We start from the raw sequence: 13,735 nt of genomic DNA, 5'->3' as shown, positions 1-13,735 counted from the left end.
TTTAGCTATTTTTAAGCCGCATGCTAGCTGTTATGGCTAACCCAAATTTTTTTTCAGTTTTTATGTTAATTTGGCATTTGACTACTATTTTAGCTAGCTAACAGCTTCAGCATTTTCAGCTATTAGCTTCGGTGATTTCAGCTATCAACTTCAGCATTTTAGCTATCAATTTCAGCATCTTCAACTGCCAAATTCAGCTTACAGTTTAAGGCACGTGTCAAAGTCGAGGCCCAGGGGCCGCATCCGGCCCTCTGGGTAATTATAATTTTTTAAATATAATTTTGATATATATATATATATATATAGAATTTTATTGTATTGTTATTAATGACCTGATGTTATCTTGTGCTCATTTCTAACTTCTATAATTTTGACAAAATATTTTTTTGTGGAGAGTAAAATATTAAAGGTTATTTAAAGTTTAAGTTGATTTATTATGGAATAATATTCCTCCCTTTGTATTATTGAGAATTAATTGTGTTGAAATGTTATGGTTTTAAAACTATTTTGGAGTTTAGCTAATATTCCAGCTAAATGCCAGCTGTTTTTGTCTAATTTAGGCTTTTTTTCATTTTTTTTTTTTTTTTAGGATATTTTTTAAGTTTAGCTATTTTTTCAGCTACTTGCTAGCTGTTTTAACTTCAGTGGGTTTTTTCCCCCTTTTTTAAGGCTAATTTGGCATTTGGCTAATATTTTAGCTGGCTATCAACTTTAGCTTTTTCAGCTATTAATTTCAGCATCTTCAGCAGCCAAATTCATCTTACATTATTCGCACTAGCATTGTCGCTGGTAATGCTGAATATCTAGCTCATAATTATGTTAAAAGGGTACAGTTTTAAAGTTTTACAAATGTAGTTTTAGAGTTTTCAATAAACGTTTATCCTGTTCGGCCCGTGACCTATGGTGTGTTTTGGATTTTGGCCTCTTGTGCGATTGAGTTCGACACTCCTGGGTTAAGGAGACAAACTTTTTCTTAAAGGAAGGTGATTGGCTCATTCTTATCAAAGTGTCTTGAATAGAAATAACATTTTTAAAAAAACCACAAAAAATAAGTCTTATCTTTTGTATTCCTAACTACTCTTTAGTGAAACCTCATCCTGTTTGGTGAACACACAGCTGATATCCTGGTAATGGTAAATGTTTTTAGACCAACTAACTATCATGGCAGCACTTGTTTAAAAAAAAAAACTGACTTAAGTTTCATTGATTGTCAAGATGTCAAATTCCTTCCCAGAAGTCTTTGTTGCTTTTTATTTAGTTTGAAATGCAGCTTAAAAGCATTTTCTTGTTTTGTATTGTCCAGATTAGAGCACTGTCTATGCCTATAAATCAAGCGGACCTGGAAGCCCTGACCCTCCACCAGGACCTCGCTCTCCATGCTCACCACCCCTTCCAGCAAGGTTACAAGCAGTCACAGGACAGAGCTTTTCGAAACAGGTTTGTTTATTTTGTAACCAAACTAGTACTAGGTAACAGTTGAGATTTCTAATTGTGATTAATTGCAGGATTTTCTATGATTAATTACATTGCAGAAGTGTTTGCATTCAAACATTGCATGTTTGTGGAATATTAATTTGAAATGAGGAAATCGGTTGTTTGCCTCAGTATCCAAACAATCAGAAAATAAGTCATTGTCTGAACAACATGTTAACATTTTATAATCATTTTTATGTATTCAATAAGTATAGAACCATCAAAATGATTCAGAACAAAAGTACATTTTGACTTTTTTTTTAAATAATGCTGTTGCAGTGAAATGGAAATGTACAAGTTTTTTTATTTTTATTTCTCCATTTGTTCATGTATCATAAGTCATATTGCAATATTGATCACTAATATGGCAAGTTTTCCTCTTTGTTATTTTTTTTGCATCTTGTACGCCTGTAAACATTCAGCATTATAACATTGATCCAATCCGCTGAAATGTGGCACAAAATTACAAATCTCAAAGTAAATCAAATTAAGTTTTTTGTTTTTGGCTTTGGCTGAGTTTGGCTGTTTGTGATCAGCAGACCACAGCGTGTGAACCGCTCCCCGGGACCTCCGCCTCCTGCTGGAAGAAACTCTCCTGGAAATGCCGTCACCAGCATGGTGAGGATAAACTTCACTGTTGAGGGTCGATGGGGAGCGCTGGTGATTAAACGCCGTCCACTGTTTCTCTTTGGCAGTTGTCTCCATCATTTACACCCACATCTGTAATTCGCAAAATGTATGCAACCAAGGAGAAAAACAGGGACGAACCATCACTACCTTCAGATGCAAAGGAGGAGACGACAACATCCTCACAAGATGGTCAATTAGAAAGATGCTTGTATATTTCTAATTTATTAGTTAAAAAGCTAATAAAGAAATGTTGTTCCTTTGTATTCCAGGTAGCAGCAGCTCTCCAAATCCTTTCCTGGAAACATTGGATGAAAGTGTTGCTTCATCAGCAGGGATGAAGGTCACCTCTCAGCCTCTGCAAAACAAAGACCAAGAGTGTCTCAGGCCTGGTCCTAGTGGCCACCATACTGTAAACATGGTCCCCCCAGGGCCGTCTTCATCCTTCCCTCGTCCGGTCTACCCAGTACCACTGCTGTCCCACGTCCCCATGGTGCGTCCGCCTCCTCAGCTCCACCCCAACGTGGTCCAGCGAATGCTGGAACAGGGGATCCAGCCTCAGCAGCTGGGACCTGCACTTCTGCAAGCAGGTTGGTATGGGTGCAGATTTTTAGAGCCTTGTGAATTGTGTTTTCTTTTGTCTGAGTAATTGCAACTTTTTTGCTTTCTGTTAACTTAGCCCAACTTCAAGGCTTACCACCTGCACTTCTCGGACAGCCACTGTATCCTGTGAGTGCAGCGGGGCATCCACTACTACCTCCCAGAGGCAATACTCAAATGCAGCTAGCTGTAATGCCCCCGCAGCTTCACTCGCAGAGACCAAGTAAGTCCAGTATAACTGTTCAAAAATGAATGTATTGAGTTTTTTTGGTTGTTTTTTTTTTTTGCGTATTAAATATTCACACTATAGTGATTCTCCTGCTCCTTTCTGAATGTTTTTCAGACGCGTAAAAACTCAATCACACTTTCAGCGATTCCATCAATCTTGGTATCAAACGTTCAGCTTGTTCAGGACATTACTGCTTGTACTTTTGGTATTTATAAACTTTATACTTTTTGAAATTTTTAGCAAAATTTGCCTCATTGGAAATAAAGTATTTAAATGTTAAAATTTTAAGTAGATTAGCAACTAATCTTTAAATATATTCATGGGTCATGCTTTAATCTTTTATAGTAATTTTCAAAAAATTGGGAGTTTCCCAACATTTTTGGCTAATTTGTTATCTGTTTTTTTGTTTTATTTTTTTTTTTGGGGCCAATTTAGAGTTGGCCTTTATATTAACAACAGGCTAACATTTTTGGCTTGTTTGTTATCTACGGGTCTACTCAATTTTGGAATTAATAGATTCAGACAGAACTAGATAATGGCGAACATGCTAATATAGTGATGGAGGGGGGCAACCTGGTGTTTGTTTTATGCTAATTTGGTGTTTAGCTAACATTTTAGCAACATGTTGATGTTTTTGGCTAATTTTTTATCTACTTAGGTTTTTATAAACTAACTTGGAGTTTAACTCATATTTTAGCAACATGCTAACTTTTTTGACTAATTTAGTTAACTGAGGAATGTTAGGCTATTTTTGAGTTTAGCCAGTATTTAAGCAACAAGCTAGCTTTTTGGCCAATTTGGCATCTACTGAGGTTTTTTGGGGTAATTTGGAGTTTAGCTAATATTTAAGTGACCAACTAAATATTTGTTCAAAATTCGCACATATTAGGGATTTTTAAGCAGTTTTACTACAAATTTTTCAGAAACTTAGTTCCATTTCAGCGCTCTTTCCAAGTTCTTTAACATTTCCAGTCAAGATATATCATTTTGCAAATAGCTTTTCCATTTTCAGCAAATCCATTAAGCAATTCAAGTCAATTGCGTCACTATTGTCACGAAAAAGCTTCAGCATCTTCAGTGACAACTTTCAGCAAAAAGCTTTCACACACGTATTATCGCAGGGAATGCAGCTTTTCTAGTTAAATTAATGTTTTTATCCCCTTTCCTGTCTTTTCAGTGCACCCCAGCATCCCCGTGTCACACGGCCAGGGGCCTCAATGGACAAACGGCTCTCAGCGACACAGGGGCAACTCCCCTCTTGGTCTCGCTAAGTGGTTCGGATCAGACGTCCTTGAACAACCACTGCCTTCCATGCCGGCCAAAGTCATCAGTGTAGATGAATTGGAGTTCCGGCCATAGGAACGCTGACTGGAGAAGTGGAGTGGCTCTTCTTTTTTTTTTCTTTTTTTTCTTTCTGCCCATCTTCACCTCCTGATTAACTATAAAAATGTGAACTTTATTTTGACAGACGGTGATCAAGATGGGACATTCTGAACAGGCCATGTTTGTCTTGCATTTGAAGGGGCAAACGTTGATTTATGTTTGAGTTAAATTTTTTTGTATTAGACAGTAATTAATGTACAGGCCCACTTGTACAGACCACGGGAGAATATGTTATTCTTTATGTACATAGCTTTTTTTTTTTTTTTTTTTTGGAGGGGCAGTGGTTACAGCTCTTAACAGTGGTGAAAGTAAATGACAAGCTAGAATTTCAATGTCCACTTAAATCCTTAAACTTCTCACTTTCCTTTGTTGGAGAAAGGGTCACTGTTGGTGAGATACGGTAGATTGAGATGCACACTCCACCTTTCCTTTGTGGCATGACCAGTGGCCCTTGAGACACCCTCTTGTGGATGCAGCAAGCTAGTTTGTGCCTTCCCCTCCATTTTTTTTTTATTTTTTTGTTTTTTTTTGGGTACCTGCTCCCCTCTGAAGTGCATCCTCTCCAATCTTGTGTGTCACTAGGGGGGGTTGCACTGCTCCATGTCATTTTTGAGGGTGGCTGGGGATCATTTTGTGTGCTATTAAGTTATAAGCACAAATAGAATAAATAAAATGTTGTGTAAAGCACTGTTTAAAATTATTTTTGCATTTTATGATTGTGGTTGTAGTCAAAGCAATACAAGTGTTATTTATAGTGAATGATGAGAGCCAAAGGTATCGGTAAACTGACAACAAAGTAAAGTTTAAAGTACATCGGTGAAATGATTTACCCGTTTTACTCTAAAACTAAAACATTTCATGGAATTTCTAGTCATTTCAACTGATCAAATATCAATATTGTGACTTGTAAATTGTGCAAAACCCATAAAAATGTTTAGGGGTGTAAAGATTTGATGGTTGACCATGAAATTTTAATTTAACTTTAATTTTATTTAACTCAGAACTAAGTTAGGGACATCTTTGGAATTCATATCCAGTGTTTGTGCTTTGATAATTCGGGCCAGAACCAAAACAATTCTAAAAGAAAAAGATTTTCAGTTTGGCATCAATTTTAACATTCTGTGGGTATAAAAAGCTTATTGTGCCACGAAGTCACAGTTCATTAGATGGGAGGAGGACTAAGGGGACTAGGGCTTCCAGGCGAACCATCTAAAACTGACCACCGCTTTGACTTGAATGCCAGATGACTTTCAGGTGGCTTCACCGATACCGAGAATGCTTCCAGACAAAGACCATGTGACCTGGACAATGCAGCAAAAATCTACTTTCCTGTTCACTGATGAGTGTCGAGTCACTTTGCACATAAATGACGGTCGCCAGCGTTTCAGGGAGCGAAACAGAGGTCAGCATGCTCCCCAGGGTTTGCTTTGGTGGAGGAGGTGTAACGGTCTGGACACCGATAGGATTATTGTAAATCTGGAGGCCTTATATGGTCTGTTAAACTATTTAATCCACCCCGCCGAAAGGGAATACATTTTAATTATCCTTATTTGTTTCTTTTTCCCCTGATAATTGGGTTTTTCCCCATAGATGGCGCACTATATAGATGGAGAAAGTTATTCTGCATTTCTGTGGTGTTGGAAGAATTGCCATTTTATGTGTGTTTTCCAAATCTAACAGTCCCTTTTCCAATAATTCCAACACCACATGAACGCAGCATTTCTCCAAGTTTAGTTTTCCCATAACAACATCAAACCATTGATGCAATTGATACTAAAATGAGAACTTAAGTCACAGTTTTAAAATAAAACCCCCAAATGTTCTGAATTAGCTCAAAATAAAAACTTTTTATCCAGATTTGATGTCATTCTGATGGCCCTTCTGTCAAATTTTGGAGCCATTTTTGGCCCACAAGTCAAAAAGTTTGTTCCAGTCAATGCATGTTCTGACCTCCGAGACATCCTAGAACCATCATCATCATCCCAGATTTCCACCAGAACACCCCCGACTTTCTGTTCATGGAGGATAATGCTCCGTCACATGATGCCAGAATTATAACAGGATTTCAGGATGGGGCAGGGCCTCACATGGTATGACCTCTGACCTGAACCCCATAGAGCACGTCTGGGACCAGCTGAAGCAGAGACTGGATGATCGTACCCCACCCCCAAGTGACCTGCTAGAACTGCATGTAGCACTTGTGGAAGACTGGAGAACAACATCATAAAGGTTGTGAGGAGCGAGAGATGTTGCTGTTATTGCAGCAAATGGTGGAAATACCAGTTATTGCTATGGTCATTTTTTGTTATTTTTGATTTCTATTCCTACAATCTAACCAGATTGATCTGTCTGAGGCAGAATCAAATCAAATCGACATATAACATTAAAAATCTTTAAAAATGAGATAAATTAATGATTCCAATTGGATTGCGGTACAGTAAGTTTATTACAGTCAAATGTGTGGAAACACTGAATTTAGCAAAGACATGTGACCAAACATTGTAGTAGAATGTTCATATAATCTTCAATTTGTATTAATTTGAAGTGGAAAAACAACAGTATGCTGAACTTTATCAAACTAAAATGTAAATGGATTTGTCATTAATTCTTGTTTATTTGTTTGTTTGTACACATATTTAATTTACACTCTATTATCTAGCAAGAAATACAAGAAATCTGGAAAACTTCACCTGCACTGTTCAGTACCAGGTTTTTATCTCTGAGTCACACTGGTTAAAGTTTTGACAAAACATTGATCGGTTTGAGTTCAGTCAATCAGGTTGTTCAAAGTGAACCAATGTCGACTATGAATCCTATTATCCTATTAGCAAAAATGATCAAACGAATCAAATCAATGTTAAAATGAATTATTATTCCCAGTACTTGAATATCTTCTTATGAATCTTTGTTATGTATTTTATTTGTGCTAAACAATAAAGACAAAAATGTAACTGTTTGTTTGAGCATTTTAGATAAAGATGTAAAGAGAAGTGGTCAGTTTGATTAATTGGATTATAGAGGGAAGAGGGGTTTTATTATTGGCCCTCCTGGGGGCGGGGCTTAGAGCAAGCGGGCAGGAAGAGACCTGCGCGTAAAAAAAAAAAAAAAAAAAAAACGAACCCCCGCAGGGATGCTGCCTCGCGGGGAAGTTCTCATTGTTCGAGCTGGGAAATTATCGTCGCAAATTATTGAAAATGTTTCGATTTGGCGAAATGTTAATTGACGACACAAGAGCGACCCCCCACCCTTTAAGAAGACGGGGTCAAGGTTCACAGGAAGCTGGGGGGCTGCCATTTTTCCCCTGCTACTGCTAATGTTTAACGGTAGATGCTAAAACGACGGGAGGGGCTGCTCGGTTTAGGTTTTTTACAGCTAGCTTGTTTCGGAATCTTAGCGCCCGTTTAGCCGTTTCTCTCGTCTTTGTCGTCAACAACTCTTGGTATTTGATGAATTCGGCATGGAGAAAGTAGCAGAGCCGTCTTGGACTTCTTCCTACACCTATCAGGTGAGCAAGCACAGTGCGGAGATGCTACACAACCTCAACATTCAGAGGAAAGATGGAGGCAGGTTCTGCGATGTGATCCTACGCGTCGGAGAGGAGAGCTTCCCCGCGCACAAAGCGGTGCTGGCCGCGTGCAGCGAGTATTTCGAGACGGTGTTCAGCCGCCAGACGGACGGTGATGGGGACGCCAAGGAGCTGGAGATGCACACGATTAGCCCCAAAGTTTTTAAGGATATCCTGGACTTCGCGTACACCTCCAAGATCGTCGTTCGCTTGGAGTGTTTCCCGGAGCTGATGACAGCCGCCAAGTTTCTGCTGATGCGGTCGGTCATCGAGATCTGCCAGGAGGTGATCAAGCAGTCCAACGTGCAGATTCTCGTCCCGACCACCCGGGGAGGAGACGCCAGCCTCTTCCAAGCCAGCGGGGCGATCGAGCTGGGCTTCCCGGTGCCTCACCAGGATCTGGTGAACGGAGCGGAAATGCTCTTGAACGGTCAGAGTTTTGCCGGCAGCGCGCACATGCATGCGGGGGACCACGGCGACCCAGCAGCCGTGATGCTGCAGGACGGGGGCGAGTCCTCGGTGCCCATGCTGGAGCCCGTGGAGGGACTCTCCGTCTCCCCATCAACGGAGATAACGGCGCATCCCGACGCTGGCTCCCCGGGATCGAAGAGGGGGAGGGGGCGACCAAAGAAAGAAAGTCTTCATTTCAACCACAACAATCAGAAACACGGCGAGCTGTTTCCTTGCGGGGCGTGCGGGAAAGCCTTCACGGAGGCGTCGCGTTTGAAGAACCACGAAGCGCAGCACGGAGCCTCGTCCGGGGGCATGAACAGCCTGACTGACAGCCTGTCAGCCGCGGGGGGGTTCTCCTTACTGTCACTGGAAAACAGCATCCAGCTCCCGGGGGGCTTGGCGCTGGACAACGGGCGCAAACGGGAGAGGACCAGGCGGCACGTGGGCTGTGAGATTTGCGGGAAGGTGTTCCGTGACGTGTACCACCTGAACCGGCACAAGCTCTCGCATTCCGGCGAGAAGCCGTACGCGTGTCCCGTGTGTGGGCTGCGGTTCAAACGCAAGGACAGGATGTCGTACCACGTCAGGTCCCACGACGGCTCCGTGGGCAAACCGTACGTGTGCCAAAGCTGCGGGAAAGGATTCTCGAGGTGAGTGTGGAGTCGGATGGAGAAGTTACAGAGCAGGATGTAAAAACTCAATCACACACAACACACCTTAGGTCGTAGGTCGAACAGGATAAACATCTATTGAACACTCTAAAACTACTTTTTTAAAACTTTAAAACCGCAACTTTTTAACATGCTAATGTGAATGCTGTTAGCTGAATTTGGCCGCTAAAGATGCTAGTGCTGATACCTGAAGATGCTGAAATTGATGCGAAAAACGCTGAAGCTGATAGCTAGCTGAAATATTAGCTAAACCTCAAAACAGACTAAAAAAATAAACAGCTAGCATGTAGCTGAAAAAATAGCCAAACTTTAAAATATCCTAAAAAACAGAAAAATGCTAAATTAGCCAAAATTGCTAACATGTAGCTGAAATATTTGCTAAACTCCAAAACAGCATAAAAAACAAAAAATAAAAAGCCTAAATTAGCCAAAACAGCTAGCATGTGGCTGAAATATTAGCCAAAATCCTAGAAAATCTTAGTAAACACCAAAATAGTAAAAGAAAACTCACAAAATTCCATTTTTTAAACTTTAAAACCGTAACATTTTTAACATAATTATAATTAATAAAAAGGCAGGAATATTATTATATTATTTGGTCCTTGACTTTGACATGTGCTACAGACGTTTGTGTTGCACCTGCATTTTTTCAAGTGACTTACAATCAACACTAAAAGTACACTTAAGCTATAAGAAATAACAGGTCATTTTTCATAGGAAATAAGAAAAATCACAGGCAGAATTTTTTTTTTTCTAATAAAAAAATGAACAATATTATTAAATTGGAGACTGTGTATTATAGGGATTATTTTTAAAATAAGTCTGTTAATATATATATATATATATATATATATATATATATATATATGGTTATCAGTCTGTAATCCAGTTTTCATCATCATTTCTGCTCTCAGATCCTTAAAACATGTATTGTTTTCATTCTATTATTATGTCACTCTGACTCCACCTACTGGATTGGAGGTTGGGTATGGACAAAAACAATTTTATGCATGTCAACTTTATCATAAGCTCGTATTTTATTCACTAATTTTGTGTGTTTTTTAACATTAGTTTAAAGTTTTTTTTTGGTAAAATATAAATCAATACAAACATCAATGTCATTCTTGGTCTTCCAAACAATGCCTTTGTGTTTCCTCAAGCACATGAAAGGGCTGCAGTTAGAAAACTCAATTTTACTTAAAAGAAAAAAATAAAAGTAGCCATATTTTACTAAACTTTATAAATCCAAGGGGTCACATTGCTTAGTTTTTTCCCCCTCTGTGTCTAGTTAACACCTTTTAGATCAGGGGTGGGCAAACGTTTTGACTTATGTGCCACCAAAGGGTTCTAAAATTTGACAGTGGGGCAGAAGCAGATGCATACATGTTTTGGGTATTTTGGAGTTTTTATTTCAATACTGTGGCTTTTGTTCTCATTGTAGTGTCAATTGATTTGATGTCCCGTATGGAACAAAAACACAAATCTTCCAACACCACATAAATCAAGAACAACCTTCTAAAATAGGTCAATTTATTCATAGTGTACAATCTATGGGGAGACGCAGACTTACAGAGAAATTGACCCATTATTAAGCATTATCAGTATAAGTTGTTCTGGTTTGGTGGGCTATATTAAACAGTTTAAGGGGCTGGATATTAGCCCTGGGCCGTAGTTTACCCACCTTTGTCATAGATCAGGGGTCTGCAACCTTTAACGCTTAAAGAGCCATTTGGGTGGATTTTTCACTGACCACAACCTGGTAAGAGCCACACATCCTTTAAAAAAATAAGACTTTGTATTTATGTTATTGTTATTTTTATGAGAAATATCAAAACATTAGTATTTTTGACAGTAACAAAGCAAGCTTTTAGAAAAAATAGTTTTTTTTCCCCAATATGAAACAGTTCATAACTGTTAATAGAGGTTCACTTGACTTCCTTTCAAAATAAAAGACTTCCTGTATCACATAGGATCATCTTAATGAAGCAAATAGTGGTAGGTAGTGTGATGTCAGCATTGAAGGAAAAAAAACATTTTATTTTTAAACATTTGTGGAGCTTTTTAGCCAGAAATTCATACATCGAACTTTCTCAAATTAAAACAGCAAATTAACTGTATTTTTTTTTTAACCATGAGGCACCCTTCAAATATTGGAATTTGTCAAAATGTTTAGTTCTTTATTATTGAACCCCTATGACCACTATGCTTTGAAAGCTCGCAGAGTGATAAGATATTTTACTGTTTTAAACTTTATTTTACAGTTACTTTTTTTTTTTTTTTAACTAAAAGCTTTTTATTTTTCTTTAACCAAACAGCCACAATGGAGCTGAAGAAGAGCCAGACGTGGCTCTGGAGCTGTCTTAGATCATAGAAAAAATATAGATATTAGTTACTTTTTTTAAACAAGATGTTAAAATTCCCTTATTTACAAGTATTTTAATTCTGAGCACACATACATGTAGCAGGAACAAAAAAACTGCACACTGATGTGAACGGTTTATTTGGAAGATTGACTAGAAAAGATGAAACAGCTTGTTGATTATCTTGTATATGGTGTTTTTAGGTAAATAGTCAAGAAAAAAAAAGACAAATCCATTACCTGATGAGAAGAACTTCATGAATAGGATAATCACTCATGTTTTCTTTGCATGTTTTTTTCAGACCAGACCATCTGAATGGGCATATCAAGCAAGTACACACAACAGAGAGACCCCACAAGTGCCAGGTAACGTTTGAAACAGTAAATAGAAAAAAGACTGACTGACACCTGAATTCTAGAAAATGTTCAAATGTGTTTTAACACAAAGGTTTGTATTTTTTCTTTTTTCACTACACTTAGTGAAAACTTGTGTTAATGCAAAAGACGAGGAGTTTGACACTTTAACACTGGAGATGACACCTGAATAACACACTCTCTTTGACATACCGTGACTCTTTGAGTGTCTGTGATTCTAATTCAGAGAAAAGCGGCTTTTCATGTCAGCTTTGCACTAATATGCAACACATTACTAACGTAAAGAGTTGGGTAACAGACGGTACAAAGCTGCTTTTCTCTGCTATAGAATCCACAGGATTAGTTGCATATACAGTTGAAGAGTTACAGTCGTCAAAAGAATGTAAAACACTGGAGCTGAACCTCAGACGCTAAAGAGTTGAAGGATTTTACAATTGAATGATTTGATTTTTTTTTTTTGCTTCAGATTTGCAATGCCTCCTTTGCAACAAGAGATCGCCTTCGCTCACACCTTGCTTGCCACGAGGACAAAATCCCCTGTAAAGTTTGTGGAAAGTTCCTGCGAGCTGCCTACATGACGGACCACCTCAAGAAACACAGCGAAGGAACTCACAACTACTGTGGCATTTGCAATAAAGGTAAGCTTCAACACGCTGTAGCAAAACGTCAATGTTGCACGTGATTCTGATGAGCTTTAAATAAGTTTTAAGTTGCATTTTCAAAAGTCAAATCCCCCTTTATAAAATCTTATTTCAACCTGTGTTTTCTGTGTATTGTCTGATGCAATAAGAATCTAGAGGTATTGCTGTTTTTGTGGTATGAAGTTTGTTATTGTCTATGAAACGGACTCTTTATGGCAGTGCTGTGTGCGCCCTGTCAAATCAGCTTTTGCACCATTTATTCGAACTGTAACAGTCGCCGAGAAAGCTCCAGTTCTTCAACTTCAAAGTTTTCAGTGTAAACCAGGGGTGTCAAACTCATTTTGGTTCAGGGATCACATTTAACCCGTTCGATCTCAAGTGGGCCGGACCAGTAACATATTAACCTATGGTCAACTTGTTATCTGTAGCTTCGTTTTTGTTTAGTTTATTTTTCTCAGTTGTAAAAAAAAACTCTACTAACACAGTATCCTAATCACTTATTATTACATTGTTTATTGTGTTTATTTCTTGATCTCTTGGCATGCTGGTCTTGTGTTTCCAGTGCTCCCTCTAGTGGCAGAATTGCGCATTGCGGTCATTTCTTTAAAGAACCAAAAACCTCAAAATGAGCTAAAAACTAACTTTTTTTTCCTCCAACATCCTTATATTTTTTCCTCTTCATGACTGGGCCAGATTAAATGATCTGGTGGGATGAATGTTTGACACCCCTGGTGTATACCATATCACTAAATCATATTTGAGAGTACTAGTATTTGCTGCCTACAAATATGCTTTAAAATGTTTGCTTTTCTCTCATTTCTTACACTAAATAAAGATAGTTTATTTGCTGAGAGGCCAAAACGACACACTTTGCAAACACGTTGGTCCTTTGGGTTTATAACTACTGTCCAAATGCTTTCTGAAACTCCTCCATGGCTGCTTGTACAGTTGATGTTTATGAACATTATTCCTTCTTTTTGTTTAGTTTGACAGATGTACGCAGAAAACCACATTTCTCTGTTTGTGTTGAGAGCTATTTGATCTTCAGTCTGTTATTAATGTCTGATAGAAATATTTAACAGATTCTCACAGCTGCTTAGTAAAGAACAAAAACACTTCACACCCTCTCTTTAATGTTTCCATATTTTCCATTCTTTGACCGTGTTCTCAGAAGCATCCTCGCCTTTTAAATTTAATTTTGACCTTTTCTTTTTAAATCAACAGCCCTGCTTATTAAGTCTTGTGCTTTAGCTTTACATAAGGTAGCTCAATTTAGTAAAACTTTTAAGAAGTTATGTGTTTTGAAGTTAACAACAGAATGTTATCTTTAACATTTTTGTTTGAATGTTGTTGTTTTTT

At 38.4% G+C, this 13,735-nt stretch overlaps 2 protein-coding genes across 7 annotated transcripts in view; both read left to right on the top strand.

Moving 5' to 3' along the window:
- Positions 1 to 4,999, top strand: part of eif4enif1 (eukaryotic translation initiation factor 4E nuclear import factor 1) — a 14,938-nt gene extending 9,939 nt beyond the window's left edge. For 2 of the 5 annotated variants that reach the window (XM_024270892.2, XM_024270890.2), the window contains exons 14-19: positions 1,304 to 1,437; positions 2,013 to 2,091; positions 2,169 to 2,292; positions 2,373 to 2,690; positions 2,780 to 2,923; positions 4,107 to 4,999. In XM_024270892.2, the coding sequence (XP_024126660.1) occupies positions 1,304 to 1,437; positions 2,013 to 2,091; positions 2,169 to 2,292; positions 2,373 to 2,690; positions 2,780 to 2,923; positions 4,107 to 4,288 (981 nt within the window). In that variant the 3' untranslated portion in view covers positions 4,289 to 4,999. Of the gene's footprint in view, positions 1 to 1,303; positions 1,438 to 2,009; positions 2,092 to 2,168; positions 2,293 to 2,372; positions 2,691 to 2,779; positions 2,924 to 4,106 lie in introns of all 5 variants that reach the window. The other 3 variants (XM_024270891.2, XM_024270887.2, XM_024270888.2) reach the window with 2 other exon arrangements.
- A 2,409-nt stretch (positions 5,000 to 7,408) lies between these two features.
- patz1 (POZ/BTB and AT hook containing zinc finger 1) overlaps positions 7,409 to 13,735 on the top strand; it is a 12,564-nt gene continuing 6,237 nt past the window's right edge. For both annotated transcript variants that reach the window (XM_024269781.2, XM_024269779.2), the window contains exons 1-3: positions 7,409 to 8,980; positions 11,663 to 11,726; positions 12,202 to 12,373. In XM_024269781.2, coding sequence (XP_024125549.1) covers positions 7,770 to 8,980; positions 11,663 to 11,726; positions 12,202 to 12,373 — 1,447 coding nt within the window. In that variant the 5' untranslated portion in view covers positions 7,409 to 7,769. The remainder of the gene's footprint in view (positions 8,981 to 11,662; positions 11,727 to 12,201; positions 12,374 to 13,735) is intronic.

The sequence above is a fragment of the Oryzias melastigma genome, linkage group LG5 (assembly GCF_002922805.2).
Source record: "Oryzias melastigma strain HK-1 linkage group LG5, ASM292280v2, whole genome shotgun sequence".
NCBI lineage: Eukaryota > Metazoa > Chordata > Actinopteri > Beloniformes > Adrianichthyidae > Oryzias > Oryzias melastigma.
This window is presented reverse-complemented; position numbering and strand designations above follow the sequence as displayed.